The sequence below is a fragment of the Rhinolophus sinicus genome, linkage group LG15, assembly GCF_036562045.2.
Source record: "Rhinolophus sinicus isolate RSC01 linkage group LG15, ASM3656204v1, whole genome shotgun sequence".
Lineage (NCBI taxonomy): Eukaryota > Metazoa > Chordata > Mammalia > Chiroptera > Rhinolophidae > Rhinolophus > Rhinolophus sinicus.
The window spans coordinates 17565150-17582115 of NC_133764.1; the positions used below are offsets into that span (position 1 = coordinate 17565150).

A 16966-nucleotide genomic window follows, 5' to 3' on the forward strand; every position below is an offset into this window, starting at 1 on the left:
CTGCTGATCCAGCTTTCTGTTTGAGATGGATAGAGTTGTTCTCTCTGATAAAGTGAATACCATCAGGCGTCCATAGCGAGGCTGACTGGAAACTGGATGGTTTCCTCTGCTTTCTCGTGGCGTTTTGCTCCAGACTGAGGGACCGAAACGGTCGGATTGAGAACTGCATCTACCTCAGCAGACCTCAGCGTGGCTGCTTCCCGTCAGACAGATTTCTGTAGCATTTGCCTCCGCGTGTTATATTTGGAATTGTTGGCCAGCTTTCCTCTCTCTGGTGTTGGCAGCAAGATCCAAAATGAGGTTTTCGAAGAATGAGAGTAAAAAGGTCTCTGCACAGGCAAAACTAAGCTCAGCTTGGAGTTTTGCATATTTAATTTTCAGTGAGTCAGAACAAGAAAGGTTTCACACGTAGGGTAGAAGAACTGCCTTGCAGAAGATCTTTGCTATGTGAACTTTTAAGGAGGTGGTTTTTCTGATTTTGTTGTGTTTAGCTCCTCATTAGAATGGCGTCAGGCAAGTGATGAGTTAAAATACATTTAAATTAACATTATCTTATGAATCTGTAGTTTCTGACACTTTCTAAGTGCTTGGAAGCCTGGCACTCAAGAACTGGAGGTGTTAATATCAGGACTCCCTCCTTTCACCCTGCCCCCTCAGTGGGAAAATGATTGATTTTATGTGTATTTTATTTATTTATGTTTGTGTTTGCTGTGTTGGCGTTGGAAGCTGGGTGTGTAGTATTGTTAAATGGTCCGTTCAAACAAGGAGAGTCCAATACTGTTCACCTTCGACTCAATTTTACATGCTTGCTTTATAAACCTAATGTGGGGCTCGGGCTAATTCTTGTGACATGAATGCTTTAGTCCAAAGGGAAAGGATAATCACTGTTTAAAAATACAAGATGAATATTTAGTATGAGTTGTTTACTCACAAAATGTTTGTGACCTAGATGGCTTTGGTTGAGAAAGGAGGCATCACAAATATTAAAAGTGGGAAGGGGGAGGTAATACTATTCAAAGGTAACAGTTTTCGTGTAATTAAGGCAAGTACTTAGTGGTACTGTTGTGCAAATTTTTTCATTTGGGGCCTGTCCCAAAATTAATTGCTATACTCAGTAGTGAAAGGCAAGACACAGTTCTAATCCCATCGATCTCCCGCTGTTGGTTAAGGCTCTCGAAGTACTTTGTAGATGGGTTCCACTAATATATTAGGACCACTTTTGGTTTTGTAAATGACTAGTGTATTTTTTACATGTGTAAATGTGTAAAAGACATGTTTAGGTACTGCCTTCATTTTTAGTTTGAAGATGGATTCATGTTTGTTTTAAATTCTTAGGTATGTCCCCAAGAGAATTTTTAAAAGCCAAATCATAAAGACATTATTTAATTTCAACTGAAAAGGGATTCAAATAGTCACTACTACGTTAAATGAAACACTGGTTTTTATTAAGCTCTGAGGGAAAGTACAACTGACCATCAGAAAGGCTTGGTGGTTTCAAGGTTCATCCTTGTAAGGTTTATCAGTACTTACTAACTTTTGATGGCAGAGTACTATTCCATGTGTGGATATGCCACATTTTATTCGTTCCTCAGTTGACGGACGTTTGGGTTGTTTCTACTTTTTGCTATTGTGAATAATGATGTTATAAACATTTGTGTGCAGGTTTTTGTGTGAACATGTTTTTATTTCTGTTAGGTGTATACCCAGAAGTGGAATTGCTGGGTAACTCTTATGTTTAACCTTTGAAGAACTGCCAGATTGTTTTCCAAAGTGGTTGTACCGTTTTACATTCCCACCCGCGGTATATGCAGGTTCCACTTTTGCCACATCTTTTCCAACACTTGTTATTATCTGTCTTCTTGATTAAAGCCATCCAAAGGGTATGAAGTGCTATCTCTTGTGGTTTTGATTTGCATTTCCCTGATGACTCGTGATGTTGAGCATCTTTTCATGTGCTTGTTGGCCATCTGTATATTTTATTGGAGAAATGTCTATTCAGGTCCTTTGTCCAATTTTAACTGTGTTATTTGGGTTTTTTAGTTACTGCATTTTAAGAATTCTTTACATATTCCAGACACAAGTCCCTTGTCAGATACATGATTTGCAAGTATTTTCTCCTATCCTGTGAGTTGTCTTTTCACTTCCTCTTTATTTTTCAATTTGTGAGTCTTACCTAGAAAAAGGTGGCTGATTTAAGCATACTTGAATGCCTGTGCCTGTCTTATCTATGTAATGACAGAGTAAAGGGTTTCTTCTCTGAACTTGATTCAGTCAGGATGGTGCATCTCAGTGCAGAGAATCTCACAATGTGATAGGGTATGTTGCTGTTGCAACTTTTCTGAGTGACCCTTCTGAGCAAAGAAGTCTAAGGCTGAAAGTTCCCTTAGAGGAAGTATAAAAATATCCACTGCCTGCCCTAAGGAAGCATGTCCACCTGGCACCTACCAGCCACGGTAGAAAATTTCTATGTGTAGGCATTTCTCGTACTTGGGGCCCCTAGTTTAAGATTTTAATTGCCTCAAGTTTGATTGGTAACAGATTGGGGTGGAAATAACTCCAGGTAATGAACTGTCTTTTGAACCCGATTAAGAACAAAAAGTTGTTTGTACGCTGCAGTGGACTCACCTGTTTATATGTCTAGCTATAAGCCCAGGTAGCAGTACACGTGGAAAGAGTGCAGAGACTATTTGCCTGCAGGTTTTATATAGCTTGTTAAAAAAAAAAAAACCAATCTGCCTCGATGCTCCCAAGAGGATTTTTGCTACCTAGAAATGCAGGCGTCCTGCTTCTTGATAGAAACGGGTACATCTTTTCTTCTATCACACAAGTGACAGGGCAATAGAAAATAAATGAAGCTGAATGCTGTTTGGTTTTGGTTATGGGTAAGAGTGTTGAAATCCATCTCTGGACTTTCCTGTCCCACCCCTAGCACATACACAACGATTCCTTGGGTGTGTAGTTAAGCAGGGCACCCTGCTAGAAGATTCTGGTTGGGGTTATGGTGGCACTTATTATAATGATGAAATACAAACTCCTGGAAACACATTCTTATTTTAAGTCACCAGAGCAGGGGGAAAAAAGTTTGTTTTCCTCCCTCCACTGTGCTTTTCTTTTGACTTAGAGCCCCTGGGGAGTACAACATGGCCAGCTGCATTGCCATTCAATGAGTGACACTTATAAGAGCACCTCTGCCTAATACTAGCCTCCCAAGAGACAGGACAGGAGTACAGCTGTCCGCCTGCCAGTTTCCTGAAAGAGGAGGACATTGTATTCAGTGCAAGTCCTAGACCAAATTTCAGAAAGGCACTTTGGTATTGCAGAGTTGTCACCATTCCCAGAACGCATGCACAGGTCACTAGCTGACTACTTTTCCCATGACTCGAGAGCAATTACGAAGAATACAAAGATGACTCCTTTTTCTGCCATTTGCAGGTATCAAAATCCTCATCCTTTAAGCCCAAGTTTATTTCTAAATCTGGATCTCAGTAAATAAGAATAAAGGTGAAGTTTTCGCACATTTGTGTAGAAGGCAAAAGACACTGAGGGATGCAGTAAACGCTGATAAAAGGAGACATCATTGATTTGACCCATCAGCAAAAAGGAACGTGGCTCCTACATGGAGCTGTTGTTGAATTCACAATAAGCAAATTCCAAGTACACCAGGCAGGCTGATAACATTTTGTAAGTAATGAAAAACGACTCACTCATTCAAAGAGCTCTTTTCCCGTTTGCAGTCATGTACTAAATGCTCAGTAAACTACAGACAGTCCCTGACTTGCCACGGCCAACTTAGGATTTTTCAACTTCATGAGAGCGCAGAAGTGATACACATTCAGTAGAAACCAGCTAGGCTAAGCTATGATGATTGGTAGGTTAGATGAATTAATATGCATTTTTTACTTATAAGATCTTCAACTTGCCATTGGCTGACCCATTTCCTCCGCTTACCACTGCATAATACCTAGTGATATTACAAATGAGAGATGTGCAAAGATAAACACTGTTTGAGGAACAGAATTTATAATTATGTCTGGGTTCTTCTAAGTGGATGGTACCTTTGTTAGCACAAACACGGTGACCATTCCTTCCCCCCCCCAATTACATTTACTTTCCTGTATGGGAATAGTTTTGGTGTTTAATTTCCCCCTCTTTTCTGACAAATTGTACAGCATATCTCTCAGAAAATGTTTCCCAGTCTTGAAAGGACAAAAGACAGAAAGTAACTGCAGGGTGGGGAAGAACTCCATGTCTGAACCTAGTAACAGCCTTTCCCACTGATTTGGGCCCTGCATGAGGCTCTTTTTGAAATAATCTCGAGTGTGCAAGAGAGGACTCTCCACAGAGTTTGAATTTAGCCATAACCCAGAGACATCACTTCACCTCCAGACCAGGTGGGGGTGGGGGAACCTCTCAGAATTACTAGCAAGCTCGAGTTTCAGGGGGGAACCCTGTTTGTGGCAACACCAGCACATTTATAGGCTTTTATCCAGCTGTGATATCCAGAGAGATGTTGAGTATTGTTTTTCTCTGTCCGCATTTGTGCAGAGAAGCTAATGAAATACATCAAACTTCAAGTGAGCTTAGTAAGTCTGCGTTACAAACCTGGGCAGCGCGGAGCTCCTCTTGTTCTGCTTTCCACCAATCCCGGGCTCCTGTGATGAGCTGGGAGCTTTTTAATTCCTGTGTTCACTGAACCATCAGACAGAGTTCTACTGATTCCTGGTTTTAACTAAACGCTGGAAACATTAGAGGGAAACTCTACAGTGAACTTTTTCCATTGACAATCATCAATTATTGGTCAAAATACTTTATGAAAATTATATACCATTAATCTCATTAAATGTGTATAAACCTGTAACTTTGCATAATTCTATACAGAGGTTGTCTACATTCAACTTATCCTTGATCTTGCTTGCCTGTTTTTGAAAGCACATCTTAAATGTAGGGAGAATTCGGTCACTAATTTTGGCCTTTTGATAAATACTGATTTGTTTTATCATTCTTGTTTTGCTTTATCCCTCTGTAGTCCTCGTAGTTTTGCCTACCATACATGACACTTAGCCTTTCGAACTTTACTGCCTAATTCCATGATACCAGACATCTTTGACTACAGGCTATAGTTGGTAGTTGTATAGCAAGAAAAGCGTCTGCAGTTTAAGTTACGGGGGAAAGCTCATGTCCAAGGCTCGTGTGCTTGCTGCATACAAGCTTTCCTCAAATCTTAACCATTTTTGCACACAGGTCTTTAAGGTGATCGATCAGTCGTTCTTTGGTTAGGGACCATCTGAGAGAAAAGTGGGCCAAAGGGAAAACTCCTGGTGCTCTGCTTCTGAGAAGTATGTTTAACTTCTAAATAGGTCACCGGGGGTATAACTGAAGGCTTCAGCAGCTCAAGTCAGCTCTTAGCTGTGGCATCAAACCACGACAGCACAGTTTGACAGCGCGCCCAGGAGATTACTTCAGTCATGTAGGGCGGGGAGCTTTGAGGTTTAGGAGTGAAATTGGGGGAGGGGAGAGGGTAAGGGTAAAAGAAGGAGGGAAATAAACCCTATGCTGTTTGGGCCCAAATAATGGCATTATTCTCCCTCCCCCCCCCCCCTTTTTTTTTTTTAAATAGAAGATCCTGTCAGAGAAGGGTAAATGAAGCAGAAATCCTTCTTAGGGAAAAGCAGCTGGGTCTTAAATAGAAACCTGCTCTCTATATATTTAGTTGGATTTCAAATAAAGACATTGTTAGTGGTTTTCCTTTTCCCAGCCCTCATAGAATTTTAGGTCCAGTATCTATAAGATGTAAATTGGTCCAGATTCCCTGACCTGTGTCTGTAAGAATAATGTGGCCTAACTATTGCCTTGTTTTTGATAGTCCATTAACATTTGGCCGTAGAACAGCACTCAGTTTTTCATACCTCTGAGAACTCTTCTGGAATACAGAGTTATAATTGTTGCTTCCTCTTTCCAATGGAATGATCCCTAGGAGTGTTAGAAAGTGACTCTTGAGGCCAGAATATTGACTCTTTTCCAAAATAGACGCACTCCTACATTTATCATAAGGTGAATGAATGAAGCCCATTTTAGAAATGTTTGTAGCCAGTCCATTTTCCATTCTGCAGAAGCCAGGATCGCCAGAATAGCCAAGCCAATAATAGATCAGGCCCTGTGGCACCTCGTAGAGAAGTTAGCAAACACCTGGGATAACAAACTGCTGGTGCTCTACCCTCCTTCCTCCCTCCTTTCCCTGCACTAACTTGTACCCCTCTTCTCCAGGTGTCCTTTACTAGGAGGATGCCGCAGGCCAGCTTTACATAGAAGGCGATAAAATTTGGGGGCACAGTCAGCTGGTTTGAAAGGATTGTATGCCTGTGGAAGTGACGCAACTCGCTAAGTTTCTCAATGGGGCATTTGTAATAGCCTGGCACTTTACTGGTCTTGTTAACACTGTGACTGAGGCTTTGCATGAAAACATCCGCAATCCTTGTACTTTTCATGTACTTTGTGGCGTTTGCTGTGTTTGAGTCAATAGCGGGGATGAAGGAGGATAAGGGATTCATTAAGGTTCAGGGACCCCGCGAACTTTCCCTAAGCATTCATCGCTCCAATATCCTTCAATACGACCACCTCTTCCCTGCCTTTGAGAAGCCAGCCATACTTAAAGATGACAGTTGATGGCCACACAAGTGTCCAGAGGAAGCTTACTATTTCTGCTGACATTGAAATTTCATTCAATTTTGTTCCCTCGAAACCTAGGCCATTAAATGTGACCACATTGATACAGCTTTTAATTTTTAAAAGATAATTTTAAGTTAAACTTTACCTAGGACCTCTTAGCTTTTCCAGGACAGTAGCTGGTTTCAATTTATAAAAGGCTTGTTTTCTGCGCTCATTGGTCCCTTTATAGATCTCAATGGCTGCTGGGAGGCTAAGACCTGATTATGGTCCTGTCAACAATCACCTTTACTCCCATTTTTGCTGGTACCAACACATGGCCTGAGCTGGCTGAGGGTAGCAGGGCCAGTCTGAGGAGGCCAGCCTGTGCTAAGCATGTATTGTCTTTTGCAGTTGGTCTTACACAATGCCGTTAAATATAATGGCAGGCTTTTTACCTGGTAGTGGACCGCAGCTGCATGGATGAGACCCATGAACTGTAAAATTAAAAATCAAAACTGCTCAGTGCTGTTGTTTGCTTGCTGAACACCCCACCACCACCAAAAAAAGGAGAGAATATACAGATGGTGATGGGGGGCCAGTGAGATCTGTCTTAATCTAACTGATATTTTATTTCAACTGAAACTGCCACATATGGCTAAAGAGCTTCTCTGATTCTTAGACAATGATGGGTTCTGACAGGAGGGACACGACCAGTTCGTGTGACTGGCCTCTTTTAGAAGAAAACCCGAGGAGAAGGCTGTTGGTACATTGTGTATAGATACGCTGTTTACATAGTGTTCCTATTAAGTGTTTATATGACACAATATTTTGTCAGGCCAGGAAGAGAAAATGGAGTGTGTTCTTTCTTAAATATTTTTCATCCACTTGCTTCCTTTTTTCCTAAGATATACACCAAAGCTTTTAATTTGGTTAAGTGATATTTTCATGTCTCTCTGGCTGCCATTGGCTCAAGTTTTAAAACGTCAGTGTCACTTAGCTGGATGGACAGTTGCAAGCTATACATCAGTAACCTAACATTTTTAAAAACAAGTCCAGAGCCCAACACCCTTTTAATCTGCATGTTGTAGTACAAAAAATAGGTCTTGGAAATAAAAGGCAGTCATTCTGCTTCCCTGTCTCCCTGTCTCCCTCCACCTCTCTCCTCCTCCCTTTGTTCTTTTGTTCCCCTCCCCCTTCTCCCTTCCAGTTCCATATTGAAATACTGCTTGTGCTGGATGGATAATTAACGCAGTGCTATGGAGCAACAGGTCCCACTGGCGGGGACTAAATCTGAAGTAAATGTTAATGTCTTGGAGGTTCACAAGTATTAATAGGCGAGGGGATGAGTGAGGTTCCACTCGGAGCAGCTATACTGGTGTATGACTTGAAATAGATCCTCTTAATTAGCGAGCCAAGAACCATGACAGCTCCTAACATCTTCCACCTGCAGGGGTGAGCTGCAGCCTCATTAGTGAATGAAAGAGGAATTCTAGATTAGAACTGGACTCTGTCCTGTGGCTGTGAGCTGGGATCATTTGACCCGGAGAGGAGAGGTCTGTCGGTGCAGGCGTTACAGTTAGCTTGGGGGGGGGGGGGTGCGGTTTTCTCTCCGAGGGCTCCCGAAATAGACCTATGGAGACACCCTCATCAGCAATGGAGACAGGTCATTTGGATTTGTTTATGGGAGTCCGGAGGCTAGAATCCTGCTACAGAGGTTGGCTTTAGGGGTTTTAGTATTGAAAAATTAATTAATGTCCTTCACCAGCTTTCTAGTTGGTTTGTGTACAGGTGTTACTGTTACCAGTTTATAGGCCCGCAGAGAGCCCCACCGAACTCTGAGATGCATAGCCCTCCATTGCAATCTCGGAAGATTTAGAATTTAGAGCTCTATTGTCATGAACTGTTTTATCACTGAAAGACTGTCTTCAGGATCAGATAGGGGTTAAAATAAATAGCAAATTGGAAAGCAGTGACCAGGCACTTTCTGGCCAGGAATTTCAGGCCGGGGTTCTTTAACAAGTGATCTGGAAGGAAACATCCACAGCAGTGAAGATGGGAAGATATTCCGCAAGAGCTCCGCCCTCACGGGGCGCTCTGCTCTCTGCCGTGGAGAGCAGAGGAATCTCAAAGCCCTGCTTGCCATATTCTTTTGAAGCCAGAAAATAGAGATCCTTGGCCTGTTGGCTAAAGAGCCTCCAGTTTTCCAAGACAAGCCAGTTCACATACCAAGGACAGTTATTCCTGGGCTCATCTTTCTTCCCGGGGCTTGAACAATTCTCAGAAGAAATCTAAAGGTTCAAATACTAATGTGTGCTGGATGGACTTAAACATCTGTTTCCAGGAAAATGGCCCCACTCCCAGAAGCTTCCTTTATCAGGTAGTTTTACAAAATGCAAAAATATACCTGCTCCTAAAACTACAGTTTCTTTCTGAACCCTTGAAGATCCTTAACTTCACCATCTTTAAAGGATCACTGGCTGAAGTAGCATTTGCTGGATAGCTCTGGATTGTGGAAAGAGTAGGGAAAAGGCCACTGTCCCCTTAGGTACCTAAAGACCAAACTTCAGGGGCTCTTTGCTGAGTTTGGCATCCATAAGCAGTTGAGTCATGTAGGTCTGTATGGCAAGAGTCAGTCTGTAGTTGATGTATGTGGTCTCATTGCCAACTGTTCTTTCCAACTTGTCTCTAGCCTGTAATCCGTGAGAGCAAAGACCATGTCTGAAATTTCACCACTTAACACATTGCCTAGCATAAAATAAGTGTCCACAAAATGCTTGAGTGACGAATGACTTTGGTCCTTTCTCCCCAAACACTGCGGTTCTTGGTGGGATAAATCATAACTTGTTTGCTTTGTGTCCTTCCTCCAGTGTGTCATTGGTTGGTGAGCAGTGAGAACTCAGTAAATAGTGACCGATATGGGAGGAAATGCTCAACTTGGAGGTCGAGGAGGGTACCCTGATGGATATTCCACTGTGTTTCCCAGAAATAAGAGAACTACTGAAGGTTCTTTAAAAACAGCATAGGCTCAAGATTTCAAAGAGCCAGGAAATTGATTGGGGTTATAATTCTGCTTACTGGCTCCGTGGCTTTAGATAAGTCAGTTTCCTCACCTGTACGATGGGAATAAGAATTAATTCTCACAAGTATGGTAGTGAAAATCAAATAAGAGCATCTGTGAAAACACTTTGTGAACTGTAATATACCATCTAGATGTAAGATGAGATTATCACTTATTTCTAAGCGTCACAATTAGGAAGTATATTGATGTCTTTACAAGCAGCACTATCTCATTATAGTGTTGTCATGGTTCTCACTGCTGAGCAGCAGAAACTTGGGTAGAGTAATTTCAGCACTACCTGCCTTTTAACTTGTAATGATTTCCTATGGAGCAAATGGCCCTTAGCACCCTGTCTTCATCGATATATGAGGATGAGAGGGAACTGGGACAGGCGTATCATGATTTTGAAGACTCTGGCGTGCGTGTACAGGCATATGTTGTTTTATTGCGCCTCACAGATACTGCATTTTTTTACAAATTGAAGGTAAGACCCTCCAGCAGCAAAAAGTACAACTTGCTGAAGGTTCAGATGATGGTTAGCATTTTTTAACAAACAATAAAGTATTTTTTAATTAAGGTATGTACATTGTTTTTGTAGACAATGCTACTGCACACTTAATAGACTCCAATATGGTATAAGTACAACTTTTATATGCACTGGGAAACCAAAAAAATTCATGTAACTCACTTGATGGTGATAATCATTGTGTTACGGTGATCTGGAACCAAACCTGCAATATCTCCAAGTTAGGCCTGTAATTATTTCAAAGTTGCATACTAAACTTATGGGTGCACCATTTTTATGGGGGAAGGAGCTTTAAGATGGGCAGCTGAGGTAGGGACGTCCTCAGCATATGTGCATGAGTCCCTGAGGCTATAGAATCCCCTTTCTCCCTGGAATCCTTTTCTTCTGGGCAGTATCTGATACAGAACAAAACTAGTCTTTGCAAAACCACCTCTTTCGGAACTAATTCCTGAGCTGGTTACCCCAATGAGAACCTGTTTTTCTGGAGGCATTTCATGAATCCTTTTCCTTTTGAGCTGAAAACCTGCTTTCTGAATTGCTTGAAAGGAATTGCTAGCAGCAAAGAGGAAACATCGTGAGGAAGCGTTTCGATGGGTGACTCCTACGTTCCAGCTATGCCTGTGATGATCATTTTCTAGAAATGTAGACCTTCCTTTTCTTTCCATCCCATCGTAGATCTTACTGCCTTCTCTTCAAGATACCACATTTTCAAATTTATTTCAAGATGCCTCTTCTATCTCTTAGAAGGCAGCGAAATCCCAGTAAGGCCTTACTCTTTTAAATGTTCAGTGTTCAGACTGGGCCAGTTCCCATGCTGCTCCCCAAACGCGCAGCCCTCATCCCACACTTCAGGGCAGACAAGAGAGGCCTGTGGCCAGAATCTAGAATTCTTAAACTCGGTATTTCTGAAAGTTATCCTTTAGGAACCAACCAGCAGCTGCTTTTGAGTGTCTCTTAATACAAATTGTAAGCATTTACTCCTGTTCTAAGAAAGAGAAACAAGAAAGCAAATTGTTTAAAGGAGATTTAAATGAGTTGGGTGGGGTGGTTCAGTATGAAGTTCAGGTTTGCAAGTATGGACTTTGATGTCTTATTGGTTTGTGACTTAGAAAACATAAGTAATTTTACATGGGATTTAGCCACCAAACGGGTGCCTGCCCACTTGCGTTGCCTTGCCTCGTGACTTTGGAAGGGTTACCCTCACTTCCTAGAAGCCCATTCTTTTAGTGTTCCCTAGTTCTGTAAGGCTTTATTGAGCACCTACCGTGTGCCAGGCATTGTGCAGATGTAAACGAGTCGTGGAGAAGGGGATTTGGGTGCTTAGTGGTTTCCATTCAGTACAGTGTGGTACAGAAGTGCGCAGGGAATCGGGCTATCAGAAGGCTTCCTGGAGAGAACTGTGCTGACTTGAGCCCCAGAAGATAAGGAATCTACCCAGTGAAGGAGTGGGGGAAGGCTCAGCTTTTTGTGGTGGTGGGTAGCAGCTCTGGAATGAGCAGAGAAGGAGCCGAGAAACAGTATGGAGTGTGTAGGAAGCCAGCAGGCTAATGGAGCAGGAGAAAGGCAAAGTTGGACGTAGGGCTTGTGTTACCTGCAATACTGAGGAACAGAATAAAGTGATGGACGGGGCAATGCTGAAGGGCGTTTGAATTAGGAGAATCATATGAACAGAATTGTGGTTTTTAAATAAATCACTCTGCCAGCTGGGTTGGGAGTAGATGGGGAGAAGCATGAAGGGTGGCCAGGAGGCAATTCACATCTTGATAAAAGATCTAAGCCTGTACCACCTTGCTTCGTTTTTCTCTGCTTTATATGTTTGGTGTAGGGTATCTTGGTATAAAGCCAGTGGGCAACTAAAAAGAAATGACAGAAAACAGAATCAGGGGGAAAAAAGAAAGAAAAGAAAAACAGAATCAAAACTGACACGCTTTTCAGGGTTAATTTTAATACGGCATCTGCTGAAGTAGAGCAGAGTCTGTAGGCCTTTGCAAATTACACGCATGCATTTCATTAGTGTGGATGTGGCCTATGCAGAAATATATTGGAGAGAACAAGGGTAGGCTTTACAGATGACAGTCACCATGGTCCTCCAGGGCTTGAAGACGTCTCCACAGGCCAGTGTGCCTCCCGCTTCCTGCTTCCTGAAAAGGACCCTCCTGACATTGCACCAAAGAAATGGGGAGGAAAGGAAGCAAGGAGTTGTGAGGGCGTGGTGGGCATCCTGACCTGCGTGCTCAGGGCTCCGGGGAAGTATGGCAAAGCAGGCGCTAGGAAAACTCGGCAGCCAACTGCTGGTTGGGGTGGAAAAGGTGAAGTAGCGTAGCATTGAGCCCTGGGACTTAAAGGAGAGTCCTATATAGTCAACTCTCAAGTATTTTTTTTAGTATTTCCTCATTCTTTGAAGAAAAATGTTCCTCTTAACCATTCCAACTAGGTGACTCCAGGAACCAAACGTAGGAATTTCTTAAGCATAAATGTAGACTTACTCTGTGTAGCAGTGGCTTGCATACTTTGGTGTTGAGCAGAACCACCTGGAGGGTATGGTAAATACAAACCCCTGAGCCCCACCCCCAGAAGTTCGGACTCGGGAGGCCTGGCCTGGTCTCAGAAGGTGCATCTCTAGTAAGTTTCCAGATGCTGCCGCTGCTGCTGCTCTGGAGACCACACTCGGAGAACAACTGCTGTATAGACATTATAAACGGACCCTCCCAAGGGTTTAATAAAGTCTCCTATGGCTCTCGGTGGACCTTAATGGAAATCAATGATCCGGAGAATCATTGATTTATTTTAAAAAAAAAAAAAAAGAGGTTGTGCACACAGTAGCCACTCAGTAAGTTAACACTGAATCCAAATTAGAGTAAGGCCATTCCTACATGGCTTAATTGGGATTCAGTGTTGACTTACTGCATGAATACTGTGTTCACCACCTCTTTTTTATAAAGCTACAAAGATCTTTATAAAGATTCAAGCCTTGTCTTAGTCACTCTACTAAAAGACAGAATTATCACACAAAGGAAAGCATGACAAGTGCCAAAAGAGAACCAAACCATGCAGCCAGGGGTCTAGGATGTCAGTTATCCGGGAAAAGCTGTGCTCAGTTAGCTATTGTTGCGTAACAAACTGTCCCAAAACTCTGTGGTTTAAAACAGACACTAGTTATTATCTCTCAACAAGTCTGCAGGTTGACTGGGCTCAGCTGGGTGGTTTTTTGTTTAACATGTTATCTGGGACTGCTGCCACTTGGAAGCTCCACTGAGCTGGCGTGGTCGAAGATGACTCGGTCACATAGCAGTGGTGGGCTGGCTGTTGGCTTGGAGTTCAGCAGAAGCTGTTAAATGGAATGCCTCAAGTCTCCTCTGTGTCGCCTCTCTCAGCATGACAGCAGAGCTCTAAGACAGAACATTCCAAGCATGTAAAAATGGAATCTGCAGGTTTCTCAAGGCCCAGCCTTGGAAGTTATACCACTGTGACCTCTCTACTGCATATATTGGTCAAAACAAGCCCAATTTAAGAGGAAGGAAATGGACTACCTCTGGATGGAAGGAGTAGCAAAGAACGTGTAGCCATCTTTAATCTACCATAGGTTGATTGAGGCAGGCCTTACAGGATGAATAGGGTTTTGACAGGCATTGCTTTCCAAGGGAAGAGTGTTCTAGAGGAAAAAAATAGCAAGCCTTCAATTTGATTAGGGGGAAGTGGACCTGACAGGGGCCTGGGAAGATGAAATGGGACCATGTTATAGAAAGAAGGCTTTGCACAGCAGGTGAAAGAGCTTGGATTTACACTAACAGACAGACTGAAAAGTGTGGAGGACCCATCAGTGATTTTTGTCAGCGCGGTGCAGGGTTTGGGAATGACCCTCAAGGCTCCAAACTAGTGCTTTATATCTTTCCCTATAAGCCCAGTGTTAATAGTTCTGGATTTGGCTTCTCTTTCTAAGAGGCGGGAAGGGATGCTCACTCTTTATTAGAAATGATGCCGAGTAAGCGTTTTGAAAGAGCCCTAGCAGTGCTACAGGACTGGCCACGATAGGAGTTGAGGGGCTTGCGACTTTGTGCTGGCCCTAGCTAGGCTTTTCCTGCGACTTCAAAGGGTTCATTGCTTAGTCTTATCCTTGTCTTTTCCCCACAGTAACCCTCCACTGAGTGAAGAGATGCTGCCTCCTGGGGAGTGGATGTGTCATCGGTGCACTGTTCGCCGAAAGGTAATTTTCTGAAGGCTTTGCTCAGAATGCTGGAGCTAGAATGCTAATATTCTAGAGCTAAGAGGGCCTGGCCCTGAAGGTATTTTCATCCCTTTGGCTTGTCTCTTCCAGCCATGGACTCACCCTCTTTCTCCCCATGCTGACTGTTTGGAATCCAATAGGGTCTAAAATCCAAACATGGGCTGCTGAAGTGGGCAGAGGAGGTGTGTTAAGTTTACAGAGCCATGTTCCTTCACTAGTGACAGGAGTAGTCTGATCTCCTTGTAGACCTCCTGATAAGTGGCCTGAATGTGGCAGCTATATCCATGGCTGAAAGTGGCTGAAGAAAAAGAAGGCTGCTTCTCCCGCTTGATGGAAAAAGGATTTCCCTCACCCCAAGGCAAATAAGTCGCTGTTATCCCAAGACTTGGCCAGGTGCATGGGGGCGGGGGGGAGAGGACTTCGGATCCACTTGTACCCCCGGTTACCTAATCTCTCTTTAGATCCCCTTCCCTTGGCTTTTATAATTCAGTACTGGCTTTGAGAACATTATTTTCTACTTGGAGAGCTTCTGTGGGGTGCAAAAGCTAAATTCTCCCTTATCAAAAAAGGAAGTAGGTGTGTTTCCACCCAGATTATGAGAGAACCAATCCTCAAATTACAGGCTGTGGATTATAATTTTTCTGCGAATTGTATACCACCTGCCCTCCCCCCACACTAATTATACACCAAGCAACTTTCCTTTGTTGTGACATCACTTCTGTTTTCTTGGACCCTGAACATGATGTCACAATGAATGATGACTTCCTTGGTTACAGAAACAGGATGAGATGACTCAGAGGTTGTGGTTTATGTGTGTAACAGTTTTTAGCCTTTAAGAAGAAGGTAAACAGTTAGGCAGACATTGTTTTTCAATGTGTGTACAAGGGTTCCTATTAAAAAGCAAGCCAAGCCCAAGTCAACCACCTAATCACGGCTGTAGTTTGATTTTCCTAAAGTCCACAAAACAGGCTGTCCTCCAGCTAGTCACCTCCCAAGATCTCTTCCTGTGTGTCAGATGAGAGCAGGGCCAGAGAGAGACACCTGCCAGCCAGAAGGCCTTTCAGAAACTTGCCACTCAAAGAAGCTGGACATGAAGGGGAAGAGATGAAGCCAGGGAAAGATGGAGAAGAGGAACTAATGTTCTTTTAGTGTCCATCATATGCGGGGTATTTTACGTATTTAATCCACATAGCCATCTGTGGGTGCTGGCAGTAGTATCTCCATTAGAAAGGAAGAAACCGAGGCTCACAAATGCAGAATAACTTTCGCAAGGACTCAGGGGAATTGACAGAGCCAAGATGGGAACCAAATTCTGTCTCACTCCAAAGCTCTGTTACCTCTTCATCCATTTTCTGGAAGCAGAGCTACTTGCTGGGGGGTTATAGTATGCTGTTTTCTAACATTGGATGCTTTTTTTGAAATGCCACTCTGACCTGCTCTCTGAACATGATGTTCAGATGGCCCTCTTTGCCCACCAGAGCCAGATCTGCCTTTTCCACCCCACCACCGCTTCTCTGCTATGGCCGCCTGTGGTTACACTGAAGCAGAGTGAAATGCTATACCCTCTGGGCCTCGTCAACCTCTGATGTTCAAGTCCTATTCCTAGTGGAGGCTAGATCTTCTCCTAACGCAGAGCCGTCCCTTTTATATACGTGACCCTCTTTACCTTCACCATATGCCTGAGAGGAAGAGAAGAAAGGTTTTACTAGTCTCACTTTACAGATGGAGAAATTCCTACCCACCAGCCTGAGTCACCAAGGTCATAGGGAATCAGGGCAGAGCTGGGACAAGGTCCCAGGTCTCCTGACTGGAGACCAGTATTGAATTTTCACTTGACCACTCTGTTTGGAGTTCTGGAGAAAAATGTCAGTCATCCAGTCCTATGAGTGCACTTAGTCTTTTTCCGTTTCCCCACCTTCCCATTGAGTTCTGGTTAAACTTGAAACATTGAAAGCCACCATTCTTGGACACCATGATTGCTGAGTTGCTACCGTCCTACTCACCCTTCCACCTTGTGTGATTACCTTCCAGGCTGGCACCCAATCTCCCTGGACAGGGAGCTCTGTTTGCCTGTTTTACTTATTACCTTTGTTTTTGCAGACTTTTCTTTATTTTGAGCAAAGTTCTTAAAACCATTGAGGAGGTCAGGATGCTCTAAGGCAAATGACAATGATCTCATTTGTTCTCACTGTGTTATCCTCACTGTTCTCAGTCTCACGAAGCTTAATTCGTGTTGTGTTAATTCTTTATCCCTTTACCCCTCTACTTTGTACAGAGATATTGTGTATTATATGATGACTTAGAGTCAACGATGTGTGATGTGTATAATTGTTTCTAACTTTCCATGCTTTTTGGTGATTCCCCGCTGCAGTAGTTTTGCCAGCTTTAGTTCAGCTATAGCTTTGTTAACTAACAGACCTGTGTTCCAAGTCCCCAGGTGGATGAGTTTGTGATATGTTAAGAGACTTTCAGAATTTTGGTTAGTGGTCTAGCAGTACTTTGTAGCATCCCT

The 16966-nt window shown here is 43.1% G+C and overlaps 1 protein-coding gene across 2 annotated transcripts in view; it reads left to right on the forward strand.

Annotated features, from left to right (window-relative positions):
- The window catches only part of PHF12 (PHD finger protein 12), a 37761-nt gene that overhangs the window by 4771 nt on the left and 16024 nt on the right, over positions 1-16966 (forward strand). For both annotated transcript variants that reach the window (XR_012492286.1, XM_019739476.2), the window contains exon 3: positions 14361-14433. Coding sequence is in view for 1 of the 2 variants with exons in the window: in XM_019739476.2 (XP_019595035.1) it covers positions 14361-14433 (73 nt within the window). In the remaining variant the exon portion in view is untranslated. The remainder of the gene's footprint in view (positions 1-14360; positions 14434-16966) is intronic.